At 38.8% G+C, this 20701-nt stretch overlaps 1 protein-coding gene across 1 annotated transcript in view; it reads right to left on the reverse strand.

Annotated features, from left to right (window-relative positions):
* dhrsx (dehydrogenase/reductase (SDR family) X-linked) overlaps positions 1-20701 on the reverse strand; it is a 47128-nt gene that overhangs the window by 2521 nt on the left and 23906 nt on the right. The window contains exons 4-6 of the mRNA XM_053477751.1: positions 18313-18414; positions 12797-13004; positions 10708-10915 (exon numbers count right to left, since the gene is read on the reverse strand). Coding sequence (XP_053333726.1) covers positions 10708-10915; positions 12797-13004; positions 18313-18414 — 518 coding nt within the window. The remainder of the gene's footprint in view (positions 1-10707; positions 10916-12796; positions 13005-18312; positions 18415-20701) is intronic.

Below are 20701 nucleotides of genomic sequence, written 5' to 3' on the forward strand. Positions count from 1 at the left end.
AAGATGAAATCCGATTAAGGAAGAAAAATCTGTGTTTTCCTGAACATAATGGTGGACTACACAAGCCATTAAAACGCTGTAAAGTGCTTTTAAAGTGCTGCTTATTTGTATTCTAACAGCAAAATGACTTGGTTACTTTGGTGAGACAATTTGGCTGATAGATTTGAGGGTAAAGTGCTTCCTTAAAGGCATTCCTGTCATTATGCGTGCTATACCTAATTGTATAGAATAATATACAATAACCATCAATAAAGAAAATGCAAACCCTTACAAAACAAAATCGCGCCAAGTGATTTAGTACAATTGCAATCAGAAGTACACACACTCGTCTTGAACATGAAGTTTGTGTCATATTTAGGCTTACAAGAAATTATTTGAACTGGTAATGATTTTAGAATTCAGGTACGTATCATTTTGCCACACATAAAAGAATAATAATACATAATTTAATTGATGAATTGATAAAATTATTAATTGATAATTTTTTTTATATATTTGCGTTTGAGGTGGTAAAATGTTGCTGTTTCTCCATAATCACAGCACAGCATAATGCAGTGGGAACAAATTGTTTTTAAATCATAAGTTGTTTAAAATTGTAACAAAATCTGACAAAATTATTTAAAAAAAAATATATATATATAGAGAGAGAATTTATAAAATCATGATACTTACAGAATGGCAATACAAATTTAATCAGCACCCATGAGTTGTGATAAAGATCGTATCGACTGGTCCCTGGTGATTCCTAGTTTGAATTTATTTATTTAGGTTTTCTGAAATCAGCACAAGATTAAAAATATGCCTTTAGCACACCTCATTTTTTGCTGAATGACCCTTTCAACCAAAGTTTCAACTTTAGCAGACGCTTTTGATGGCATCAACAAACTTGTGAAAGAATTCTGGTTGGATATTTGACCACTTTTTTTGGATAAAATTGATTGTGTTTATTTACATTTGTGTTTTCTTAACATAAACCTGACCACACATTCAAGACACATTACATGCGTAAAGTTCGCCTGCTTTATCCGTTCCATAACCAAGTCAGATGTGAGTTAGGGGTCACTGGTCTGTTGGAAAAATCCCTTTTTCGAAAATTCCAAGGTAGTCCTCCTTCTTTTTGGCAGCAAAACAGCCACAAGGCATAATGTACCACCACCATGCTTAACAGTTTAGTACACAAGTTCTTGGTTTTTCATTTCATCTTTTATTTATCCAAACATACCTCTGGTCAAACTTTTCCTACAGAAAGATCACATTTTCATTTTTTTTTCTGTGGTCAGATGCAACTTTCCTTAAACTTGAAGGTACTTATTTTGGAGAAATATAATAGAAGGTATATAATAGAAGGTATATAATATAATAAAAGGTATTTATTTTGGAGGGCTTCTTTTTTGGATGGCAGCCTTTCAGTTCATGGTGCAGTAAAACTTCACTTTACTGACACAAAGCAGTTTCCAGTTCATGGCAGGTCTTTGTCTTGTTTGATCCTGAATTGCAGTAAAGGTGATTTTGGTGAATTTAGATAATTCTTTCATTTTATGCCGATTTCAGAAAACCCCAAATAAATGAAACCTTGTGCACCAATTTTTTTTCTGCTTCAGAAAAAGACCAGTTTAAAAAAAACATTCAAAAGCCCTAATCTAAAGTAATACAGCTGGGGTGTTACTATTTTTACTTCTATTAATTAAGGATTAAAACCCAACTAACTAGCCTAGACAAAACTAGACAGCCCTAACCACACTAAATTAATGTCGTAATGTAAACTGTCTCAGTGTTATAGTAAGCAACACTATATTTATGTTGCAGAACATTTATTTTACTTCACTTTCACCAGCCTGTAATTTTTTTCTCTTGCTTGAAGTTAACTAAATAAAAAATACACAGCTTGTTACTAAAAAGTCGGAAAGCAACCCGGCCAAGGTGGCTAAGAGCCTACCAAAGTCATTAAAGTAAACCTGCAGCGAGTGGAACACCTGATCCTCAGAAAATGGACAGATAAGTTGTTGCCAACTTGCGGAAGAGACGCATGTGTCTGCGGGAACTGTACACACAATCATTGACCAGCACCACTTGCACATTACAGGAACTCGTACATCCAATATATGTTCTTGCCCTCGCTCCAAGCCATTTCCACATGTTTGAGGCATTAAAGGAGTTCCTGGGAGGCCAGCGTTTCAGTCTGATCATGGCTCTGATATACTGAGAAACCCTTCTTGTTGGTATCCAAGCACTAGTGAAATACTGCGACAAGTGCATTAGTGTAGCTGGGGATTATATAGAGAAATAAATAATCGAAAGTTTCTATCAAAAGTCCTAGTTTGACTTGAAAACCTCTTATAATTTTTGAAAAGAGTCTCCAGTGTCAGTGTCTGCTCTTTTAAAAAAAAATTAACTTAAGAAATGACTTTGAGAATTTGTACATTGTAGTTAAGGAAGCGACTATTTAAGTGAGAACTCATGTTGCTGACTTTAAACACAAATGTTAAAATATTTCAGATTTTTAACCCAACACAATTTTACACAACACAATATTTAAAATACTTCTTTGTCCTGTTTACATAGAGTAAGTTCCCTCTCAAGTTTCAGCCCAGACCCGGTCAGATTGCGATGCAGGAGGCCAGTGAGTTCCTGCACACAGACGGCTCAATTACAGAAGCAGCTCAGTGTTGTGGAGCGCCGGTGGCACGGTGTGTGCTTTAAAAAAGCCAGTCCTGGAGCTGACCGACTGCAGAAGAGCAATTTCCTCTCTCCTGCCTTCCACTTCCCTATTTGAGGGAATTTGGATTAGGGTCAGTGAGCCTTTACACAAACTTTCACTTGGCCAAGTGGAATCAATATAGCAAACAAAAGAAAAAGAAAAGCCTCTTCTGGGGTGGCGGTCACCACACACACACACGCAGCTGCCTCATACCTCGAAAGGACTCATTGCTAAAAAGACTCTGTTGCTTAAGTCAATACTCCACTTTAAAGTCCAGCATGGATGCACCTTATTTACAGCGCAAAGACATTTCCCTGCTGTTTTCCCTCCCGAATACTGGCCAGACGTGATACCTCTGAGATAACGTTTATTAGGGTCGTATACTAGTGACTTCATTCCAATGAAGAGAGCGGGAGATAGTAAGAGAACCTGAGAGAGGTAAAGAGAGAGAGAGAGAGAGGAGAGAAACTGCAAGGAAGAGAGAGATGAAGAGAGGGGTATTGAAAGAAATTCTGAAAGAAAAGAGAGAGAGAAATTGTAAAATAATGTGAGAGAAAGTAAGACGGACAGAGAGGCAGAAAGAAAGAAATTGAGGGATACAGAGAGAGACAGTCATGAAGAAAGTCTGTGAGAGAAGCAGATGAATAAATATTGACACAGAACCAAAGAAAGGGAAGGAGAAAGACAGAGGGAGGAATGCACAAAGAGAGACTCTTGACTTTTTAATCGCTCGCTCGCTCGCTCGCTCACTCACTCACTCACTCACTCACTCACTCACTCACTCACGCACTCACTCACTCACTCACTCACTCACTCACTCACTCACGCACTCACTCACTCACTCACTCACTCACTCACTCACTCACGCACTCACTCACGCACTCACTCACTCACTCACTCACTCACTCACTCACTCACTCACTCACGCACTCACTCACGCACGCACTCACTCACGCACTCACTCACGCACTCACTCACGCACTCACTCACGCACTCACTCACGCACTCACTCACTCACTCACTCACTCACTCACTCACTCACGCACTCACTCACGCACTCGCTCGCTCGCTCGCTCCCTCACGCACTCACTCACTCACTCACTCACTCACTCACTCACTCACTCACGCACTCACGCACTCACTCACTCACTCACTCACTCACTCACTCACTCACTCACTCACGCACTCACTCACTCACTCACTCACTCACTCACTCACTCACTCTCTCACTCGGCATTTGGAAACACCAATTAGCCTAATCTGCAGGTAACCGGAGAAAAACTATTCACATGTTTCATGCAATGCATCGGTTATTGTATTTTCACTATTTACAGGCTTTCGTTTTTTTTGGTTTCTAGTTGTGTCACCAGTTGTGTTTTCCCGTCATTGTTATCCGTCTTCAGTGCAGACATTAGGGACAAGGTCATTGAAGGGGCAGACGTTTTCCAGTGTTAGCAATGTTCATGTTGGCATTCGGTGCGGTTTTTGTTTCAGCTGTTGTGTTGTGTTCTTCATTGACCTCTTTCAGCTCTGACTCTGGTGTTCTCCCGCTGCTGCTGTTGTTGTAGCCTGTCCAAGTCGCCCGCTGAAGCTCCCTGGATGCACAGCTTCATCTTTTAATACACGATGTCCCAACACTCAAACAACCTCGCTTGCTCCGTGGTAGCTGGTGTAGCTGCTGTCCCTGTCCTTTTACTTAAAATGAATTTTTTTCGTTTAGGTTCTTTTCCTGATTGTTTAAAAGCAAATCCAAAATGTGTCTGCGAAAGACAGAACCTGTTTCATAACATTAGTTACCCCTGAGCAAATAATAGTTCCATGGGAGTTCCCAAAGCAGGCCAGCTCCTTCATAATCAGCTTGTCTTTAATAAAATGGGTCAGGCTCAAGATCACTACTCGTGTCACAGGGGTGGACAGATGGGTAACTTTGTCCATCCCTTGCTATATTATTGCCCACCCCTTGCTTTGTCATTGCTTTATTAATTTGGGTGCTCATCGTGCTCCCCAACTGCTAACAGCATGTCCTTCACCTCTGCTCTGTCCTCTGGCACACACCTGAAGTCATGCCGGAGAGACGGCATCTCATCTCCCCGCTGGCCTCAGAGGCCAGGATGTCCTGCTTGCTCTCTCTCATTCTAACACTGTGCTAAAAATAGTGCAAGTACAGAGAGATAATTTTGCGGAAAATTGGCAAGCTCTCCAAGAATACTCCCCAAACTCAGCACAGGGAGACAGTTTGAGACATAGAGAAAGAAAATTAAAAGGAAAAAGACAGAGAGACAAACACTGTTCACTTATTCTCTATACGGCTTATTCTTTTTTTTCAAGTTTGTGGGAGGTCTGGAGTCTATCTCAGGGGACTCAGGGATGGATGGGGTGCCAATCCATCGCAAGCACACATTTGCTTACACACACTTAAGGCAATTTGGAAACGTCAATTTCCATTAGCCTAATCTGCATGTCTTCGGACAGTGGGAGGAAACCGAAGTACCTGGAGGAAACCATACAAACCCGAGGGGGGGAATCGAACCCTGGCACTTGAGGTGGGAGTCCACTGTGGTAGCCACTACTAAGTGAAAGGAAATAATGCTTAGGATTTTAAGAACACAAATTTCAGTGTGGTTTTTCTCTGATCCAGACATCAAATTTTGGGAAGGGTACTCGTCCCAAGTAAAAGGATCATCTGGTTAAGTCAATGTCCGGCTGCAATGCAATACTCAGCACACAAGGTCAGCGTGAATTTGCACCGTACAATAGGTTTTCCCATTTTCGCTCTCAGTGGTCAGAATTTAACCAAATGTCCGAACCTGGCTGCTTGGTTGCAATAATTTATTGAAGTTCACATAAAATTCATAGCTAACTTAATAATAACTGAAATGACTCAATTATATTATATAAACGCAAGAAACACCATGCTCTCATTCTCTCTTTCTCTCTCACTTTCTTCCCCTTTCCATGTTTGTGCCAGAAAAGGCTTTCAGTGACTGAGACAGGGCTAAAAATAAAAGTTTGCAATCTCATTCAAGAAATATCAAATATTTCACAAAACTAGTCAGACCTCAGAGCTTCTCATTAAAAGTGCTGTGTCTATGTTTTATTGTCTTAACATCTGGATAATCTGTCAGAACACCCCCCCCCCCCCCACACACACACACACACCCTTCCCCCGACAATGCCTTTCAAAATAATTTCCTGATGCACGTCCCTAATTTCTTTGTCTATCCAGTCGTGAAATGATCCCTGATGCTCCCATCCATTATTCATGACCGTGCTGCCGGGAGCTTTTTAAGGTGCCTACCTGCCAGTGTAGCATGACATGTGTTTGAAAAGCCAGAAATGAATAAACAGATTAAAAAATGTATACCAATAAACAAACTGGGACGGATTTGAGTTAATAAAATATTTGTAGTTTGCAATTAGGTACAAGAGCAGAATTATATCAGCACTGGAATAATGCTTAGGTCTAACTGATCTTTCAATACTCACATGTCACATTTATTTATTTAGAAAAAAATCAAGAAGAATGTAACCAAGTGTAATTAAAGCTATAAATCTCAGAAAAAATAAAACTAGAAATCTCATAGGCCACATCTTCTTCGAGAAATCTCATAGGCTACACTTTCTTCAGTAAGTCACATAGGCCACACCTTCTGCAATAAGTCACATAGGCCACACCTTTTTCATTAAGTCACATAGGGCACACTCTCTTCAATAAGTCATATAGGCCACACCTTCTGCAATAAGTCACATAGGGCACACTCTCTTCAATAAGTCATATAGGCCACACCTTCTGCAATAAGTCACATAGGCCACACTTTCTGCAATAAGTCATATAGGCCACACTCTCTTCAATAAGTCATATTGGCCACATCTTCTGCAATAAGTCATATAGGCCACACCTTTTTCATTAAGTCACATAGGCCACACTTTCTTCAATAAGTTACATAGGCCACACCTTTTTTTATGAAGTCACATAGGCCACACCTTTTTCATTAAGTCACATAGGCCACACCTTTTTTTATTAAGTCACATAGGCCACACCTTCTTCAATGAGTCGCATAGGCCACACCTTCTTCGGTAAGTCAAGTAGGCCACACCTTCTGGAATAAGTCTCATAGGCTACATCTTCTTTAAAAGTCACATAGGCCACAGCCTCTCCATTAAGACAGATACACCACACTTGTTTTAATAAGTCACATAAGCCATGCCTACTTCAAAAGGCACCATAGGCCACACCTTCAATAAGTCACATAGGCCACACCTCCTTTAATGGGTCACAGATAACATACCTCCTCCACTGAAACAGTCATCATTTTCAACTTTCATCATTTACACTCCAGACTTTGTAAATCTGGAGGTTTGGTAATATTCACACAATTTCTTCTTTCACATATCCTGTTAAGGGCAGGAGAACTGTAACTTTAGTCTAACTGTTTTGTTATTGCTCCTTTTAACCAGGAGCAGAGGTAATGAAAGTGACAAAATGAGATCTGTGTAAAAAAAAAAAAAAAAAAAAGGGAGAGCCTCCCTCTCATAACGGGCGTCTGACATTTTGAGACGTGTTGTGTATGTGAAATGCTGTCGGGGGTTTCACAAACAGTAAGTAGTTAGCCACTAACCCACAGATTGGGCCTGCTGCAGGGAACTGAAGAATTGTCAGTCTTTTTTGATGCCATTAAAATATTTAAATACAACTGGCAGCACTGGGCTTATTTTAGCATTTAGAAGTTATACAGATATAGTATATAACAGATAAAATAATCTTCCTCACACAAATCCCGCTTTCTGTCCTATGATCTTGTCTGTGATTGGTTATATATTGACTTGCTGTGAAATTTTATCCTACAGCAAGGTGGGTCTTAAACCTAGCACGTATTTTTCACTTTATTAGGCATCTTACCAACTAGAAAGAGCAGTTAGTTGGGGAGAAAGCAGGGTCTGAGAGCTCCGTACCCTCCAAGCAGAGCGCTGTGTGAGGTGAGCGATGTAAATGTGCATGGCTAGCACCTCAGCACTCAGTTCACCCACTGTTACTGCTCTTGAAGGAATAATATGTACAAAATTGGCAACATAAAACTTATATGTCAAACTAAACCCTGTTTTGGACCTTGTTTTAAAATCTCACACCTCTGTGAGCTTAACCTCTGGCATACTCGTTATAAATACACATTAAGGTGGCTTAACCAGAATTAGTGGGTTCAGTGTAAATTACCAGGCAAAATGTTTAAGAGGTCGTCTTAGCGGCTTTGTAGCACGAATTGTGTATGAAAGTGCCTTGTGTTATTCGGACATATAAAGCTCAGAAAAGACCACCATGAAAGCTGTGAAGCCTTCTTCTTCACATATGCCAAGAGTGTGAAAGGAAAAATCACCATGGCAATGAACATCCCAATAAACCAATATCGGTGCTCATCATCTCGACAAGAGCAGGAGTTTCACGGAAATTAAATTCAGATGAGAAAGATAAGCATGACTTATTCTTTTTTTTTTTCTTTTAATCTGAAGGCCACTAGAATGGCTGGCGGCTTATTAGCTACTCTGAAGGCTCCTTTCATGTCGGCATAATCACCTTTGTGTTACCTATTATAAAATCACGCTTCATAATACGCCTGAAAAAAAAAAACTACTAATATTCACAGCGTCAACTGATTTGCAAGCACTTCAAAAACAACAATACAGAAAATTACTCATTTTACTGAATCACTCAAAGGTGAAGCCGTCACCTATGATTAACGCCCACCTACACACGTACACATACACACACGTATCTTGACTTAATGTGCACACATATTATAAATCCAATTATCCTTCACTTCAAGACACAGTTGAAGACATTCAACTGATTTTCAAGATAAGTTCCTAGGGACCAGCTGGTCTTGTTGACACCAATGAAAACAAATGCACCAATAAAAAGACAGGAAGTGAACAGAACAAAAGTCACATCCCAAGCTATAGAGAATCATTTGATACTACAACATGCTGCAATCATCGTATTAATTCAATCTCATGTTACAACAGCACATTCTATTTATGGCCGCACACAATAAAATTATTTATCACCCACCAAGTAAATGAAAAAAAAACTAATACCACATGCAGCTGTATCTCTCTCTCTGTCGATAAATACACCGATCAGCCCAATATTTTGTAGGCAATGGCTGCACGGTGGCTTAGTGGTTAGCACTGTCACCTTGCACCTCCAGAGTTAGGGTTTGATTCCCAGTCAGGTTTGATTCCTGCCTCTGTGTGCATGTTCCTCTGTGTGCCCTGTGCTTGGTGGGTTTCCTCCAGGTACTCCGGTTTCCTCCCACAGTCCAAAGACCTATAGATTAAGCTTATTGGTGTTCCCAAATTACCTGTAGTGTGTAACTGATTACGTGTATGTGCCCTGCAATGGATTGGCACCATGTCTAGGGTGTACTCTGCCTCATGCCATAGGTTTTCCATGAGATCCTGTTTGCAGGATAAAGCAGTATAGACGATGAGATGAGATTTTGTAGGCTTTCCATGTGCCATCGTTTCAGCTCTGACCCTTAGAGGCATGACTCCACAAGAGCTCTGGTGTCTGGCACCGGGATGTTAGCAATGGATCCTTTTGGGTGGATCCTCCATGGATTAGGATTAGGATGCTCGATCTTATTAAGATCTGGTGAATTTGGAGGCTGGATCAACATTAAAGTATTTGCCTGATAAGCCCCATACACAGCAAGCTATGATGCACTGTTTGGTCTGATACCTTTCTAATTTTTTTCAGCAACTTCTGTGGGATTGGACCGGACGGGCTTGGCCTTTGGTCCCCACAGGCATAGGTGGTCGCGCATGATCCTGTCCCTAGTTTAGTGACGTATAATTGATAATCAAAGTTATTTAATTCACCTGCCGGGGCTGTTTATGTTGTGGCTGATCAGTGTATATGAGATAAAAAATACACTTCATAAGTTCTATGGATGGTTACGAGTTCTTAATTTCTAAAAGGGGGTCTATGTGAAAAAATTCCCTGATAACGAAGCACACTTCAACGTGCTACATAGAACCTTAAAACTAAATAATTGAATTATATTTAGTAGTTTTTATGTTTATATTTTTAAAAGGAGTATATAAGGTTATTATTTGTTTAAAAAAAATTACAATGCTTTCAAAATTACTGCTAGCTCACAATATTTAAAAAAGACAACACCAAGTCTCTTCTAGAGGGATTTTACATCGACCTGGTATGCAGAACACTTAATATTAGGTCCTTGCACCTCATGCACCCAGGTCTTCTCTTTAATTAAGATCCAATCCAATTCCAATCCAGAGTTTGACATGCTTCTTGAAAAACATTTATTTTAGCCCTGCAGTAAATCTCTAGGTTGATTTGCACAGGTTGATTTTGGCAGGTTGACACGTTGAATTTCTAGGTTGATTTGGCTTAACCTCATGGCAGAGGCACCTGGACGTTTGGCTGAATTTTTTGCAAAGTACATGATGCTATTAAAATAGTCCCTAAATTACAAAAAAAAAGGTCTGAACTAAAATATCTGTTAAACCAATATAATATTACTCATTCAGAAATTATCCAGGAAAATTAGCTTCAGGCTGAAGGAGAGTATTGGTGGAGTAACTGTTGAAATTTTTCTACATCTGGAACTGTTTATTATAAAATCTCAGGTGTTTATTAGGCAATACATTACAATAATGCATCGTAAAGGGAAAGAAAACACAGCTGTGGATTTTTAATTTACTCATTTCAGTTTACAATGTAAAACAGGACAATTGGCTCATTTCGATTTTACTGGGGAGGCAAAGACTGCTTATGTGTAAATTTCAATACCAATATTAGCGTAATCTGATGTTAAAACGGCAAAGGATTCTACAAATAATGCATAAAGATTGATAAGTTGAATAAGTAAAGAACGATTGTGGTTATCAAATGGCAAAACTGCTGTTTGACCTTTTCAAATTATACCTTAACAAGAATAGTACAAAGTATGCTTTTGTTTTCACTAAGCTAAGCTGGAAAATCTCACCCTGAAGAGCAGTTTGGCCACAGGTTTTTGGAGCAGATGAGCAAGCGAGCACAGGTTCTGGTACAAGTCCGTGTCCACCATGCCAGGGTCAACAGCGTTTGCAGTCACTGAATCACCTCGGGTCGACAGCTGCTTGTGAAGGTGGTAGGTGAAAAGCACCAGGGCCAGTTTACTCTGAGAGTACGCACCATGGGAACAGTAACACGACCTGAAACAGAGAGAGGCAGAAACGTCTTTGGTTAAACTGAGCGCTTCTGACTAATCGAAAGTTACTGACTTTTAGGGATGGGAATAACCAGGGACCGACCGATACAGTATTATCATGATACCCAGGTTCCGATTCGATCTGTATCACGATTACAATTTTATCAATATCCTACAAAACATATACTACATACGGTTTTAGATACGTTTGAAAGTTACAAGACTTAGCAATATTCCGATTCTTTAGCCTCACACCATGAGGCTATTTGTGTCATGCTAAATTAATAGTATATTATAACATTTACACGCCATAGTTTCAATTATTTAACTTTTTTTTCATGCTAGTAGAGAACTGGCCTCTTAAATCTCAACAAAGGTAAATTATTTATTCGTCCTTCCTTAGATAGACAGACACCCTCAGAAACTCATTCATGCTTTAATTCGAGCTCACGCTGCTACTCATACACCTAATGCAGAACAAGACAAGTCATCACACGGGTACACAGGGTGGAACGCTTGCCGTATTCCATTTTCTCCCATGTCTGTATTGATTACTGTGTTTGTAGCCGGCTCTTGTGTGAAACCAGCAAACATTCAGTCAATCGACAGGCGCATAAACCTCAACTGTTCTGAGTTATAGTCCTCGCGTCCTTGAGCGGCAAGGAACATCGGCAATGTGCAGCCGCAGCGACGGAGGAAACCTCTCGAACCCAAAAGCAATAAAAACAAAACCAGGAAAGAACAAGCAAATGGAAATGATACATTCTGAAGTGCCAGGTCGCCGCTGGCGCCAGCTGTGTCTTGACCGGTGTAAGAAAAATAAAGTGGCTAATATAACACTCGAAGACAAAATCATAGCGGCTGAGGTTTGAAATAGTTCAGGTTTGGTTTGTGATTCTATTTTGGCTGATTGTAGTGTTTCTTTTTTCTTAGGCTGTTTTTCCTGGCTTATGAAATATTCTTTTCTTTTTTCTTACAAATATAATGCTCAATCATCACCAATCCCGCATTTAAAGGAAAAACATGCGTGCAGAAAATTTACTGTAATTATAAAAGCTCAAAAGTGAATAGCTTATGCCTCTAGCTTGACCTACCTGTTCGGTTTTCACACTAATTTTTAAACCCAGATTTTATAAGAACACTCAATGATGCAGGTTAATCAGACTGAATAACTGTCACATTACTGAAAAATGGTGAATGCTTTTTTTTTTTCAAAAAAAGGTCGTCATTTCAGAAGGGTCAAATTATTGCGCTGCAACAAGCAAAGAAAACAACTAAGGAGATTCAAAATGACTGAAAGTGGGTTAAGAACCCTTCTACACATTATCAAAATCTGGAAGGATGGTGCTGAACGGTCAACTTCATGGATGGAATCAATGGAAAAATCAAGAATGGTGATCACTTAAACACTTGGTGAAGTCGCATGGTAAAAAAAAAAATCAACAGTAAAAATCAGAGCTATGTTTATTGGTGAAAGTAAGAGCAATTTCATACACACACAATGTGATGAGAACTCACAAGATTGTGACTAAACAGCTGTGTGAAAGCCATAAGAAAACCACTGGTTAGTGAGACTAATCAGAAAAAATAAGCTTTCTAAGGATTTGTTAGGGGGCATAAAGATTCGACTTGACAATGGATGGAGGTCATGTAGTCTAATGAGTACACATTGGCTAAAAAGGGAAGCGCATGAAGCGATGCACCCTCCATAATAGTGTCAAACCTCTGGAACCGGAATCCAGAAATAAACTTGACATCAAAATATTGCTTGCTCAACCAAAAATCTGAGCATATTCATAACTCGAATGACCCAAAATGCGACTTCATGTGACTTTACCTGATTACGCATTTTAAAGGGTGGTTTAAAAATGAACGCTTGCCTTACCTGCCCTGCAGGTCATTTAGATCAAGTCTTCCTCCATAATGGGTGGCTGAGGACACTGTGACGATGCGGGAGCAACTCCCACTCTTCCCAGAATCCCTCAGCAAGTCGAGCAGCAAGTTGGTCAACAAGAAATGGCCCAGATAGTTCAGCCCAAAGTGCAACTCAAATCCGTCCTCTGTTGTCCTTTCTGGGACCAGCATAACACCAGCTAGATATGAGAGAAGATCTAGTATATCCTCAGATCATCATTATGGATACATGGAACAAAAAGCGCTCTGTTCTTTTACATGTATTATTATTTATTTTTTTAAACAGCCTGTGTCCGTTATGTGTGCGGGGGCTTTGACATAATAGACTCTATAATAAGATGATACAGCTGCAGTACAGATTCTGAGCCGTAGGAGCGAAAGAGGCTCTAGACGTGGTTAGAGTGGCTGTGAAAATGAAGGAGGAAGGGAGGTCAGATACCTATGGAAGACTGTGGAACTAGCTCTCTCATGTTATTGCACTTTGAGAAAGACACTCGGACTGTTGGTTTTGTCCCAAAAAATCTAAAACAAGATGGTCAATACTAGTTTAAACTTTCCCTGAAGTACATTTGATAAAGTAAATTTTCAGGAAAAAGAGAGTACATGACCATTGCTCGTCACTGTACTGAGACTGGATCCTGAGCTACAAATGGTGATGTTTCACAAAGTTTAAATTTTGGTAAATGTTGGTTGATAAGTACCATATCTTATGGAGAAAGTTTTAATCCCAAACATTGTCATCAAAGCTGCTGATTTTTCAGATTTTTCACAAGGTCTTCCTCTTAAACAAACTCATACTGGCCATATCTCAGGACCTGATAATCCTGAGAAAAGCTCCTGAGATACAAATGGGAAAGGCGCGAGAGGATTTTGACCCAATTGGCAAGCGGCTGCCGCTCTGTTGGCAATCTCTTGATGATTTTTTAATGTTACACCACTCAGAAGGCCTGTGATGAATATTAAACACTACACTACATTCACTTTCCTTGTTAAAAGGAGTATACAAGACGATCATCTGTACATTACCACCCAACATGTGACTGGGGTTTAACCAAATTCTTAAATTATAACCTTTAAAAATTGCAGCAGTTTTTTTTACACACATCTTCCATATTCACATGACTAACAGGAATTGAACAAGCTAACAACCTTAAATATCAGCATTCATTTTTAATACTTTTGCACCCGGTGATTGGCTGAAGTCTGGAACCAATGGACATCACCAAATGGTAAGCTTCCCCCGGCTTGAGCTGATTTGCCAGGCCTTTACCACAGCCACCTTTAGTTGCTGCTCACCTGCGGGTTTGACTGAATCTGAACAAAAAGTCTATACACTTAAAAGTTCATCAGTGACCCCAAGACCATTGGCAGCAATACATGCCCATGTCATAACTCTGCCTCCACCATGTTTGATGATGCGATGTGCATTGGAACATGAGTCCTTCCTTTTCTTCTTCTCTTTCCATCTTTCTTATAATTAATCTGGTATTCCATTCTGTGCTTATCCATCCCAGTGGCGTTCAATGCCCTTTGGTGTTTTCCTTCTCATTACAAATGTATGAAATTTTGGGCATGATTTGGGCATTTTCCCTCTGGGATTAATAAAGTTCTCGAATCTTAAATCTTGAATGCTTGAAGTTTCTGAGATCTCTCTGATAGGTGGGAAAAAACCCAGCCCTAATTATTTTTCAAACTTATTTCCATTTTTTTTTTTAATTCTGTAAAACTGCTTTATGACAATGACCACTGTTAAAAGCGGTGTATAATTAAAATTCAGTTGAATTAAATGACATGGCCTGCTTCACTTGCATCAGCACTGCTCTCGACTGGATATAAGAGACGGGGGGAAAAATATTCAGTTATGATTCTTTTGTGTGTCGATTCATGTATCGCCATGTTGACTCTAAAATCCATTTTTAAATGATATATCACACTTAGAGATGCACCAGTCGATCGAGCAGTGACTGGAATCTGTTTTTCTGCTTGATCAGCCATGACCGATCAGCATTGGAATAACCAATTCTGTGCCTAATGCACGAGCATCCAAGTGGTGCAACAGAAATTCATTTTTATTGTATTATATAATTAAAAGTTGTGAGTGTTAAAAATCCTTGTTTTTCTCCAAACTTTGAGAGTGAATTAGTCTCCAAACCCCCTCATTACACAGTCTTACAGTCTCAAAGCACTGCATGCATGATTTAGTCTTGAAACGTGTGGGTACATTGGGTTACATTTAATTCCTTACGTTCAATTCAGTTGTGAAGCTGGTGATTAAAGCTAGGGTCTAAACCTTTCGAGTAATTACAACTACTTAAAGTTACAGGGTTTTTAAATTGGAAAAAAAATAGGAAATTATAATCAGGATATTAAAAAAATTATGATACCTGCAGGATCACAATATTAATCGAAATGCTACCTAGGTATCATGATAATATCGTATCGGGTGGTGGTGACTGGTGATTTCCATTCCTACTGCATACTGAAAGTTCACTTGGAATCAACATCTTTGATCCCCTTGATTTTTTTGTCACATGTACTTTACAGCACAGTCAAATAATTTTTTCGCATATCACAGCTACTGTATGGATAGGGTCAGCTAGTGTCAGAGCACAGGGTCAGCCGGCTGCAATAAGAAACCAGCCACACCTAGCCATCAAACCTCTCACCAGTCGGTTGTCCATGTATTTTTTGGGTGCCCCCCCCCCCAAAAAAAAAAAAAAAAAAATCCACCATGGCAATGTACAGAGGCATAATTATTGAAATGGCCTCACTGTCCAAATACTTATGGACCTAACTGTAACTTCACTCAAAGTGCACCTTTCTCTAAAAAAATGTATTCACATTTTTTCCCCCTCGGTTACTCCGTAATGAGTATGTTTCAAGATCACTGCAGGCCGCATTTCACCTTGACGCAAACCTTTCTGCCTTGATGCTTCAGCTCGCTGGAAACCACCTCCATTAGGAACGCTGAGATTTGGATAATTTGACACAAGGGAGTAGACATCGTGGCATGAAAAAATAAACAGTGCTTAATTCAGTGCAAAGATCAAGCTGCTTCCCAGCTTACCTCAACACCCTGACCCCCCCCCACACGCGCCCCCCCAGCCCATCCCCTCCGCTCCCACACCCCCACCCGCCCCAATTATCTTTGTGCGCAACCTATTCGTGGGAAAGAGCGTCCAGCTTTACAACATATGCTCGATCATAATTGTGCTCTTCGGAGAATTACTGCTCGGCTCCCCTGAGTGCACGGTAATCAGGATTACGGCAGCGCTCTGTCCGATGATGTACTTAAAAACCCGAAATGAAAATGAAGTTTCACGCTCTTTTTAATTACACAAAGAGCCGTCGGAGCAGATTCAAAGAAGCATCATGTGTCTGTTCAATTCTCGAGAAAAACAGAATCTGCATCCAGTGACCGGTCAAAATGCCTAACCGTGTCGCTTCTCTGCCGCTGATGAGGCTCTGGGGGGGGTCAAGCAGTGACCTTTCCGCATCATTAGACCCTCAATGGAGTGATACAGATGCGTTTGTCCTTTAGCTGGTATGAGCAGGAAGGGACGTGTGCCGGGAAGCCAGAGACAGAGAACGAGAGAGAGAGGGAGAGTGTGAATTATTAATTCTCCCCTGTTTGAGACAGGACGGAGTGTGACTGTTCCTGTCGTCTGCGACTTTCCCTGGGGAGGGCTGCTAAATAGGAGCTATCCAGTTAATAACAAACGACCCCTAAGGCCCAGAGGGCCTGAATCAGACGCTTCAAATTAAAAGAAATAAAAAAGGTGGATTTCTCCTGAAAGATCAGGGTGGACAGTTCTTCCTTGTGATCCTTGCTAATTTTTTTTTTTTAAGATTTGGCACATTTTTTTTTAAACACGCCCACAAGAGTTCTAAATTTAAGCTGAAGGGTTAGGAGTTGGTTAGTGTTGACACCTCTAACCTGTTTGGAAAATCTTATCTTTTAGTCCAAGTTAAATAATAACTACCAAGATGTGTTGCTTTTATTTAAAAAGAAAAAGGCACAAATGGACTCTCACGAAGTAATCAAATTTCACGTATACTCACTGGTTACGCAATGATTCTTTGGACGGTTAATGGCTTCAAGAGTGCTAAAAGGGAGCTGTTACTTGAAAACATTTCTAAAAAGATGCCCCTTTGTTGATGGGTTCAATACAAAGACCATTAAAGCCGGAAAAAAAACTACCCCTTAGGGTTCACTTTGACTGTATATTGTATATATATAAAAAAAATTCAAGCTTCCATTTTCCCGCCCCTTTCCCTTTCATTAGGATGTGCTACATGGGCGATATTTGCATACAGGAATATTATAGTCTCTTTTACTTTATGATGCAGTAAATTTTAGTTTTGCAAATTAAATTGCATTGCAGTTTACAACTTGACTTAAGCCTAATGCGTAATTAGCAAGACAGAGACAAGAGTGAAGAGGTAAAAGAAGAAATGTCAAGAAGAAAAAGATGCAGGGGCAAATTATACATCGTTTTAGTATAATAGGTAGAAGAGTAAGGAAAAGTTCTGACTTTACGTGCTAAGCTTTATAGTTTAAAAACAGTAAGTATATAAAACACCATGTATATAAGTAATATAATATATATAAAATAATATAAACAAGTATATATAATAAATAACAATAATATAAAAAAATGCCACCTAATGTGTTCATTTTTAGAAAATCTTAAAAACAGAAGGTTTATCTTCCACTTAGTTTAATACTAAAAATCAGAAAATTTTCCAACATTATACAATCTGTGTTCAAGTCAAACCAGGACTGGAAATAAAATTTCTCATGAAGTTAAAGAGAGTTAAAGAGATCAGGAACTCAGATGAGAGTTATTGCTACATCCCCCATACACTCGCTCCAAGTCATTTTCATTAAAGGAGTTCTTGGAAGGCCAGCATTTCAGACGTGAAGCAGGTAGTCAGATCATGGCTCTGGTGTACTGAGAAAACTTTCTACCTTGATGGTATCCAAGCACTGGGATAAGTGCATTAAAGTAGCAGGGGATTATATAAAGGAATAGAGTGAGTTTTACTTTAATAATGGTGTTCTGTTGTTCTGCACAATCAAAAGTCCTGGTTTGACTTGAACACCCCTTGGATGTACAAGCAAGCATCAAAACATTTAAAACCAAAATCTTGCAAAGCACACTGATAATACACTCTAACTCTTTAATATTAAAAAAACTTTTTAATCTGTAAAACTAAACCTCTCGCTCCAGCACTGTTAAAGGTTCTTTGCTTTGATCTTCTGGGTAAAACCTCCAAGGAACTTCCATTAAAAGAGCTTTCAAGTTCATTCAGTCTTTCAACTTGTACGTCTGAAGAAATACTAAAAGGCTCTTTGGAAACTTTACTTTTTAAAATTAAAGGGAGGAGAAACCCAAACCCTTGAATAACCTTCTTCTTCCCTGAAGGAGTTTAGCTGCTCTTTATTTACGATGCCGAGTGATCCATTAGAACTACAGTACCTACCGTTATTGATGAGAGTGTGTAGAGGCAGACCCCTGGCTTTAAATCTCTCCACAAACTCTCGAACAGACTTCAAGGAGGCCAAGTCCAGGTACATGAACTCCACTGCAAACAGAAGCGCACCACAAGATCATTACTAATGCAACTACATCCAACCATCGATTATTTAAATCAATACAGTGCCATTTATTATACAAGCTTACAAAGAGCTCGACCAGAATGGCTTATTGTCCTGACTTCCATATCAACAAGAAAGCATTCGTGACATTTAACACATTGCCTTAATCAACTGGCTGAAAATATATATTCATACATATGATAAAACTGTGAAAAAATATTTGTGAAAAAAAAATATTCTGGGGGAACACATGAGAACACATCAAGACAAAATTTTCTTAAATGAAAATCAGTTTGTCTGTTTGTTTGTGCATGCATCATGTAAAAACTACTGAATAAATTTTAATGGGATTTTCACAGGTGTATTTGGCCAAGCTTGTGGTAACATATAGGCTTTGTTTTCATCACAATCGCCCCACGGGAAGAGAAGATATGCTACTTTGAAATTTAAATAGAAAACGCCATTATATATGTAAAAAAAAATTACCTTCAAAAAAATCATTAGTTCATTCAGTTATACATTAGTGTATGTATGTGTGTGTGTATGTATATATATATATATATATATATATATATATATATATATATATATATATATACACACACAGTATATACAGTGCTGTATATATTTATTTCAATATTAGAAATAAAGACCAATTTAAACAACAATTAACAAAATGTAAAAAGAGACACGAGGTTCAGATTAAAGAAAGTTATTACTGCCGAAGCCAAATTAGCCTTTGCATTTTAATGATTTTAATAATAATAATAATAATAATAATAATAATGAAGGAAATACACCATAAACCCACATAGTGTAACAGGCTTTACATTTCTGGCTGAATCTTAATGCAAAAATTTATTCTGTATGCTGGCGGAAAATCATCAAGCCATGCACTTGTACTTCTTAATGGAACATTTCACCTGCTAACCTTTTTCTGGGTTCCTCTGGGTCTCAGATCAAAGCAGATTTCCAATTAAACCCCTTCTAAAAAAATTGAACCGCTCATCAGTTTATACTGCAGACTACAGCAGAGCAAAAATTATATATAATAATCTGCTTTAACTCTGCATAAAACACTGTTAAAGCAATCAAGTTTTCTCTTTGCACTTAGTTTAAAATGTCCGTGATCTAATTTACTCGGTATTTTAATCAGGAAAGCTACTACGGAGTGCAAGACATTGCACACCCTCAGGATAAAATGAAGAAAATGAAATGCAATTAACAGCAAGAAGTCTGTTCAGCTTCACAGATGTTTTTTATCACAAGGTAAAAAAATGTAAACTACTGTATCTTAGTGTATTAATAGTAAAGAAAAACAAAATTAAACCATTTTTAAAGAGTTTTTTTTTTTTTGCTGAGGCAGTATTTAAGGTCCCATACTGTATTTTTACTATTTCATGTTACACAGGTGTCCAGCTGAAATATCTCTCACTTGAGGTTTTTCATAACCACAATCTGCTCCATTTCACTACTTTTCCAAACACACCATTTTAGCGTCTATTTAAATAAGTTACTGCTTCGCCTCGCCCACTGGAAAACCATTTGAATGCCAAAAAAATGAAAAAGTCCACCACTAAGGGCAACCATAAAAATGCAAAAGAAAAATTTAAGGGAAAAAAAAACATTTTGCTGACTTTTAGCGAGAATGTTGGGTATGAAAGCAATAAAAATAAAAAGAATAGAAATCTGAACCTAATGTAAGTGATTAAGATAACTTCGTTGACATGAGTAAGGTAAGAATCAAAGAAGCAGCGTGGAAAAACTAAATGAAAAAGCCGAAGAGAAGAACTTACAATTCTGACACGAAATCAATTCTTGTTAAATGCCTGTTTAATTGTCTTCTTTCTTGCTTGATAATGAAACTGGCATGAAAAAGTTTTTGACTAACTAGCTACCTAGAATCCAGAGCTAGCTAAGGTCTAGTGCCTTGTTCACTTTTTTTTACAAGGGCGGTACCCAAAGTAGTGAAAAGGTGGGCACAACGTTTTTTATTAACTGACGTAGGTCATTTAAAATTGCACATGTTGGTAAAGTAACTCTTCTACACAAAGGTACTACTTAACATAGTCTCCATCACAAGCCATGCATTTGCCTCAACTTCTTCATTCGATCTAATGTATCTAATCCACTTGTGCACATCGCTTTTGTCAAGGGTGTCGTCTCCGTAAGCGTTCTGTAGCATAGTGAAGACCATACGCTGCAACAAAAAGGGATTTTCAAAAAGGATTTAAGAGTCGGGTTTCAACGATGAAGCAGAATGCATCACTTACA

This window comes from Clarias gariepinus, chromosome 18 (assembly GCF_024256425.1).
Source record: "Clarias gariepinus isolate MV-2021 ecotype Netherlands chromosome 18, CGAR_prim_01v2, whole genome shotgun sequence".
Taxonomy (NCBI): domain Eukaryota; kingdom Metazoa; phylum Chordata; class Actinopteri; order Siluriformes; family Clariidae; genus Clarias; species Clarias gariepinus.